The 8,328-nt window shown below is 29.0% G+C and overlaps 1 protein-coding gene across 1 annotated transcript; it reads left to right on the forward strand.

The window, feature by feature from the left end:
• Nucleotides 1-5,161: 5,161 nt before the first annotated feature.
• LOC123890716 (bidirectional sugar transporter NEC1) lies at nt 5,162-7,802 on the forward strand. Its single transcript, XM_045940373.1, has 6 exons — nt 5,162-5,308; nt 5,761-5,797; nt 5,901-6,111; nt 6,374-6,535; nt 7,119-7,238; nt 7,348-7,802. Exons 1-6 carry the CDS (start codon nt 5,251-5,253, stop codon nt 7,519-7,521), a joined length of 762 nt encoding a protein of 253 aa, XP_045796329.1. The 5' UTR covers nt 5,162-5,250; the 3' UTR covers nt 7,522-7,802.
• Nucleotides 7,803-8,328: the final 526 nt, after the last annotated feature.

Consider the following 8,328-nt stretch of genomic DNA (forward strand, 5'->3'; position numbering starts at 1 on the left):
ATCACTATTGAAGCAAAACATGTATGAATTGCATAAAAATTATGGCATTGTAGGGACCATTTGTTAGTAATGTACTATGATTAGAGTATGATATTCAAAGTGGTATCACCATTGGAAATGTTCTTAGGTTATGCTTGAATTTACTTATTTTTTAGTTTATGTTAATAAATAAATTTTTATGTATTATTATAAATTTATCAACATATCGACAAAATGTATTTATATAGATTTTAAGTTTTACATTTGTGTTGTAACTAACAGGTCTTTAGTTTTACGTTTGTAATAAATAGATTCTTTAAATTTTTTAAGAAACAAATAGAAGTTTAAATTTTACATTTGTTGCATGTCTAAGTTTTATGCCTCCAACAATTGAAGGTCCAGCTCTATAGGATTCGACGAACCTGTTGTCGGACGACGTTGAATATAAGAAGAAAATTGAGCAATGGATTAAGTTCATTGTTTTCAAAAGATCGGTGGGTGGAGTGGAGGAGAGTCTCTTTGCTCTATATTTACTAGTGGTTGAGCTCTGTAGGTTGGGTTAGGGTGTTGAGGTAGGTAGGTAGGAGGTGGTGATGGCATCTCAAGTTTTTTAAATTTTTTTAACTAAAGGCAGTGTTGCCTTTTAATTTGTTTTTTGTTTTTCATCATCTGATTCTTAAGAAAAGGGAGTCCTAATAGTCAAGAGTTCGAAACGAGTTCTGACATTAAGTGGTTTCAGTCTCCTCTCAAATGCAGTTGTAGGAATCGAACCGTAATCCCCCTATCAAGTTTAGCGTCAATCACTATTGATCGAACCAACTAACATTTGGTGTTGCCTTTTAAAATTTAATTAAAAGAAAGAAAAAAAAGAGAAGTTATAATTATTATAACTATGGGGACTAGGACAAAACCCAATGTAAACAATCAATGGCATAAATAACACCTAGCTTGTTAAAAAATTTATCCAAAAAATATAATGAAATAAAATTATGGTGAAAAAAAAATGAGTGCAAAACGAATTAAAAAAACAACCTTGAAAACTTACCAACAGAAACGATAATTTGGAAGCCCTAACCTATTGTGGTTAAATAAATTGAAAACACAAGAGGGAATAAAATTCTATTATAAAACTGTTACTCTAAAGTCCAAAAGAAACAATTTTATCTATATAACGATGATTTTCTCTAATAAGGAACAATAAAGCGCATACTTTTGGTTAATTGATCACCAATCAATCATCTATTTCTTAATTTTCAAGAAATATGAGACCATGATTCTTAAAAACAACTTGTTCTTAGCCAAAGAAATAACTAACATTTTTTTTAATCATAAAATCGAATAAACTGTCAAATACCTTCTTGAAATTTAAAAATTAATCAAATATTTCATGAAATTTGGAAATAGGCAAATATCCCCCTGAAATTTTAAAAAGTCAATCAAATTACTCCTGACGTAGACTCTGACTGATAGTGTCATAGGGCAATTTGATTGACTTTTTAAAATTTCAGGGAGATATTTGTCTATTTCCAAATTTCAGGTAGATATATTTGACAAATTTTTAAATTTTAGGAAAATATTTGACAGTTTATTCTCATAAAATCCCTATGTGTTTCAAATATAGAAGGAAAAAAATCAACAAAAACATCATGTGGACGAAAAAAAAAATGAAACCAACTTTTTGTTTTTATCATTGATAAGTGTGCCTATGCTCATCAAATCAATGATGAATATGAAATCCAACCATAGAAATGTGTCAAGTACAGATGTGAAGACACGTACACAGTCTCTTCTCTAGCTCACAAAATTGGTGTGGTGGTGGTGGCATGTTATTTTTGGCAGCATGATAAGTCATATATCTAGACTCATGCATATGCTTTGTCACGTCAAGTTTCATGATCATGTTGTGGTATACTATATCATATTATCATGCCTATTAATTCATTCTTTTTATCCTAAGAAGATTGGTTCATGATATGATATTCTATCTCATTCTTCTTCCACGTTTACCGGACAAACAAAAGCAATTCAACAAGGGGCTATGTGTGTCATTGGTTGGATATAACAAAATCGACATTAAATGTTTTAAGAATCATTGCCACTCCATGGTTGCCACGTGTGGGGTTGGCCAGTGCAAGGTTCCCCATTGTAGATGTTCTAAAGGGCTGTTTTTTCGAAAGAAGGAAAATACCGAAACCAATGATAATTTGAATTAAGATTTAGTTTAAGACTAAGTTTATTCGCCAGCTTTCATGTTTTCATTCCTTCCTATTTTCTTTCATTCAAAATAAACGGTCACATATCGGTAGTCTAATATATGATAATCGGACGGTCAAATTTAAAACTAAATTTTACATTTAAAAAGCTAATTACATAAACTATGAACGTAAAATCTTAACCGTTTAATTTTGATCGGATGATCAGTATATACTCGCAACATGTAATTTGATTGTACTAATCCAATTTCATATTATGAATATGATTCTCAATCTCTCTCCTCATTGACTTCACACAATCACAACTAGAAAATCATGACCGTATAATTGAGATTTGTAATAATCTGGGTCCTTTTTCTACGAATTTAGTAGGCAATTTCCGACGATGTACCTTACAATCTTCTCTACTCCCCTCTCGATCTAGTAGAGTTTTTATCTTCCATAAAAATGAAACCACGTACCACGAGATTTATACACATTCAATCCATTCTAACTACCAATTAAACTAGCTACTAGAAAAATACATCGATTAAAATCATATTAGTCTCGGATTACTAAGACCAAAAATACTATTTATCCATCAAATAATTATGTCAATAGTTATATAGTCCTATAAATCTAATTAAGGTACTTTCTTGTACAAACATTTCTCCACATTATCTTACAAATATATATTTTCAAACATACCATAATTGTTTGTTGGACCTATTAAAAGTCGAAAAATGCCAAAGAAATTTGTATGACAAATAATGTCATTAGTGTTAACATCATGCCAAGTCAATATACTTAAAAGCGTAACCATTGCTATTTTCACTATATAGTGCCATTTTTCGTATTTCTTTCCATTGTGAAATTGTTCCCCCAAATTTGGCCTCACGACCCCAAAAAGATATGTTTGAGGAAATGAAATTTACATTTCATCATGTAATCACTCACGGAAGAAAAAAGAAAAAACCTTTCAAAATATAAAAGTGATCCAAACTTTTAAGTATGCACGGATCCTAAAAAGTTCCTTGTATATATCTTTATGGATCTTATTTTTCTAAACCAAAATTAAATCATAAAAAAATATTAAAAGTTTTATTTTGAAATTTGTCTCTAATTTTAGCACTTAGAATTAGAGTTTATCAAAATTATGGTGTGTTTGACCTGCTAAAAAATAAGGATTAGACGTGACAATTTCAGCTGTATTATGTTTTATTTTAAAATTATTTTTGGGACTGAACAAGTGACTGGACAAAAATCACGAGATAAGTTTTTGTCCTCCGCCCAAGTTGTTTAAAATACCAAAATAACCTATTGTCTAATAAACATCCCATGAGATAAAAAAAATTCAACACCTTAAATTTTGTCACGTGTTATTCTATCAAGTATTTATATTTTGTAGGCAAAATTACATCAAAGGTCCTTTATTTTATTTTTTTGTAACACTTTGGTCCTTTATCTTTTTTTTGTAACACTTTGATCCTTTATCTTTTTTTTGTAACACTTTGGTCCTTTATTTTTTTTATTTGTAACACTTTAGTCCTTTTTTTTTGTAACATTTTGTCCTTTATCTTATTTATTTATAAAAAAATAAAGCACCAAAGTGGATGGTGAGATTGGTCCTTTGGATTAGTCGGTCCTAGGACCAAATACCAAGTCTTAAAAAAGAAAAAATTACCAAAGTGTTACAAAAGAAAAGATAAAGGACCAAAGTGTTACAAAAAGAAACGATAAAGGACCAAAATGTTACAAAAAAAAGATAAAGGACCAAAGTGTTACAAAAAAATAAGATAAAGGACCTGCAGTGTAATTTTGCCTATTTTGCGGATCAAACGAAGAGACAATTTAGTTCATTTTTTTTCCAACTCCACCTTCTATTGTTAGTTCGATCAGTATTTTTAGTTATGTTAGTTGCTTTGTCCTCCCTTCCATGTCTTATTTTGTAATTACATTAATTTATGTCAAAACTATAAATTTTAGGTAAGATCTTTTTGGTATTTAAACCCAAATGAGCAAATAAGACTTTAAACAAGAATAAAAAGTTTGGTGTATATTTTGTTTTTGAAGCAAGTTTGGTGTATTTTTAAAAGTATATAGAGCAAGATTATTTATCCTGCTATATGCATGAACACTTGCCTCCAATCCACCGTCCCCTACAAAGTGGATGCGGTCCAATATGTCATTATTTAATTTCCTTTACCTTATGATAAGATCAAGTTCATTTGCCCTCATAAGAAATTGTTTTGAATACTAATAATATTTGATTTAAATGATAAATAATTTGAGTTTGTTAAGTAAATGGTTTTAATTTCATTCTCTAATTCTCACGTATGAAAGTGATGTAATTTAGTACATAATATAAATTAAATACATAAGTTTTTCAGTGTATATACCAAAAAAATTATATTCACTTTTAATAGTGATAAGAGGGAGTAATGTTTATAAAGTATTTTTATGAGTTCGATTTTTTGTCATGTGAACTTTTCATTCGATGTACCATAAAAATAGAAATCAAAGGTTTTAGACATACATCCTAACAAAAAATGTATGTAAAATATAGTCAAACTTATAACTTTATAATGTCAAATTTACATTAGTTTTTGTTTGACTAAATATTTACATTAGTTATAAAGCCAACTTTTCCAATATTTAAGGTTTATTCTAACACATTTTCTCAACAAAAAAAAAAAAGGTTTATTCTAAAACATAAAGTATTTAGCTGATAAATCATATCACTATTGGTCATGACAATAGAAAAAACAAGGCACAATGAGGTTGAAGTAATGTTAAAAGTTACCAACCTTATGATTTTTAGTTTTTAGTGTTTGGTTTGCCAAGCTTTTTGAAAGATAATTTATTTATATATATTAGTGCTTTAAAAAGAGAGAGTTCTATGATTGAAAAAATGGTAAAGATTTTGTGGTCCAAATAAACAATCATAGAAGTATTTATCCACTACTATATATATGGAAGCTAGCATACTTGGTTGAAGCACACATTGTCCTATACTCATATACTACAACATAAGGCAAATTAAATCTTTCTCAAAAACTTAGCAAGCAAACTCCTCACTATGTCTAAAATGTTTACCTTTTCTGATCATGAGATGGTTTTGATCTTTGGTCTCCTAGGTATTAAATTAAATTTTTTATTACCACTCTTATATTCCAACCTTTTCAATACACCATTTTCAACTTTCAAGTCATGGCAATGTATTGATTTAAAGTTCATATGATTGATGAATTTTAGATAAGGACATATTCTTCGAAAGAATTTGAGTTCGAATCGTATATAAAATATCTGAACTCCCGATTACTATGACCTTCTTTTTTCTTCTCAAAATCAGAGAGTTAAGATCAATAAAAATTACTTACTTTTTTAACCGACATAAAAAATTAGTTACACTTTTTCTAATTGGTCTAGCAAAATTGTTGATATTCTTTATTTTGTAACATTTTTCATACAATCTCATTAAGGTTTTCATCACATTAATTATGAGTGTAACATAATAATAGTAGCTTTCAATTTTCTCTACTACTTGTATATTGGTTCTGATTCTCTCTGTTTTCTTTTTGTGTCTTAGGTAACATTGTGTCATTCATGGTGTTCTTAGCTCCATTGTAAGTCCTATCTCAAAAAAATTAAATAATATATAATTTTTGTATGAATATCATTTAATAAAATGCTAGAAATATCTTATATTTGTTACTCTCTATCTTGTAGGCCAACCTTTTATGCAATTTACAAGAAAAAATCATCTGAAGGGTATCAATCAATTCCATATGTTGTTGCACTTCTTAGTGCATTGTTATTGCTATATTATGGTTTCCTAAAGACCAATGCCCTTTTGATTATCACAATCAATTGTATTGGATGTGTTATAGAAGTTTCATACCTAATAATGTACATCATATATGCTCCAAGGAAGCTTAAGGTAAAACCATAATCACAATAATCTTTCTTTCTAAACTCTTTATCTTTTCATTCACTAAAAGAATTTAATTATTTACAAAAATTAGAAATGCAAAAATAAAAATAAAATTGTGTTTGATGTTCAACATATGTCAGTGTCACACACCGACATGATATCGACACATGTGGTTACAATCAATAAGTTCATGTTTTCAAATTATTTTAAATTTCGTGTTTAGTGTTTGTGTCAATTCTTAATGTAAATTTTGATGAATTAATTGCAGATATCTACTTTGGTTTTGATACTTATTGCTGACATAGGAGGTTTTGGCTTCACCATGATAATCACTTTCTTTGTTGTGAAGAGCTCCTTTCGTGTTCATGCAGTTGGCTTGATTTGTGCCATTTTTAACATTGCAGTCTTTGCTGCTCCTTTAAGCATAATGGTATGCACTTATTCCGAGATTATATTATAGTTTTGGATTATGCTCCTCTTAAGTGAAAAAAAAAAACTCGAGAAAATAATGTGTTAGACCTAAACCCTTAGAGGTTAAGATCTGAGAATAAAGACGTGCAAAAACATAGAGAAAAAGTTGATTTCTCCATATTTTCTTTTATACATATTGATTTTATATAGTTTGACACGCACTGGTACAAAAAGTTGATTTCTCGATAGGAATTAAAGACATAAATATGATATTGGTCTATAGTTTTAACATCTTCAACACTTTGCGACAAAATTTGAGACAAATTTCCTATTTTGTCAATAATTCAATTTTTTTCTAGTGGTGACGCAATATTATTATATATGAGATTGAATTTCATGATCCAACGATTATGATTTATTAACGGCGGCAGATATAACTTAGTTTTGTACATGTGTGAACTTTTTATTTTTTATTTTAAAAACTCGATATCCAACCTTAGAACCGATTAATTTGAAGGACCAATTTCAGTGGCGGGGTCCATTTGTACATGTGTTTATGATTGAGTTAAAGGAGATTTATAATTTGTACATATGAATTGCAGAGGAAGGTGATAAAAACAAGAAGTGTGGAGTACATGCCATTTTCATTGTCATTGTTTCTTACTCTATGTGCTACCATGTGGTTTTTCTATGGTCTCTTTGACAAGGATAACTACATTATGGTGAGTACTATAAAATATTTAATTTACTCATCTTATTAATTTTTCTTTTATAATGTATGCTTAAAAGTAACTAAACTAAACTAATTTTTTTTTTTTGTTTTTTGATCAGCTTCCAAATGTGTTAGGATTTCTATTTGGTATATCTCAAATGATCTTATACCTCATATACAAGAATGCTAAGACTAAAGTAGAAGCTAATTCTAATGAGAAGCAAGATTGTGATGATGGCAATAAACAGAATTTTCCTTCAATGGTGGAAATGAAAGATGATAATATAGTTTAACATGGTGCAATATTGTATATTATATAGGCTTAATTAATTAATATTAGGATGAATGAATGATGAATAACATGTCTCCTATATCATCTATGTTCTATGTACTACTATGGACTATTAATGCTACTTTGGCATGCTTTGACTATGTAATAGACTAATTATAGTTCTAGTTCAAGTCACCATGAGTTTATGGTGTTGTTTATGTTAATCAATGATTAATCACTTAAGTTTACATGTAGCAAATATATATTGTTCTAATTTAAATGTATTATACAAAAAAATTAAAAAATCTAAATTAACTTCAAGACTTTCTGTTCGGCAAAAATAGTTCTTGGTTGATAAGTTAGCTTATAGCTTCTGGCTTCTAACTTCTAGCTCAGAAGTTACTTGAAATAGCTTCTAAAAAAAGAAGCTATAAGTCAGCAAAATAAGCTAAAAACTCTTTCTAAAAAGACCGTTACTAAACATGTCTTTTAGCTTATAAGACAAAAGCTAAAAGCTAGCTTCTTTGCCTTGCCAAATAGACCTAAGACAGGTCTCAAGATGACTTCATTAACTAAGATCCATCTCGTTACCTCAACAAAAATTCAGCAAAAACGAATTATGAGATTTCCTTTTCCTGCAGAATTTTGACATATGTTTTAAAAACAGTAGCTTAGGTAAACTCTCCTTACATTGTTGATCTAGCTTCTTCAACTAGAAGTTTGTGAAATGTTTGAATGTGAAAAAATTGAATCTTATGATTGCAAATAACAAGGACATGTTGTGTGTGATTTTGGCCAATTATGTATCCAAATTTTGTTGACTCAACAT

Source organism: Trifolium pratense, linkage group LG6 (genome assembly GCF_020283565.1).
Source record: "Trifolium pratense cultivar HEN17-A07 linkage group LG6, ARS_RC_1.1, whole genome shotgun sequence".
In the NCBI taxonomy this organism is placed as follows: Eukaryota; Viridiplantae; Streptophyta; class Magnoliopsida; order Fabales; family Fabaceae; genus Trifolium; species Trifolium pratense.

Coding starts and splice junctions, on each gene's coding strand:
- LOC123890716 (XM_045940373.1), top strand. CDS start 5,251: ATGTCTAAAATGTTTACCTTTTCTGATCATGAGATGGTTTTGATCTTT. Junction 5,309..5,760: donor TTTGATCTTTGGTCTCCTAG/GTATTAAATTAA, acceptor TTTGTGTCTTAG/GTAACATTGTGTCATTCATG. Junction 5,798..5,900: donor ATGGTGTTCTTAGCTCCATT/GTAAGTCCTATC, acceptor TCTATCTTGTAG/GCCAACCTTTTATGCAATTT.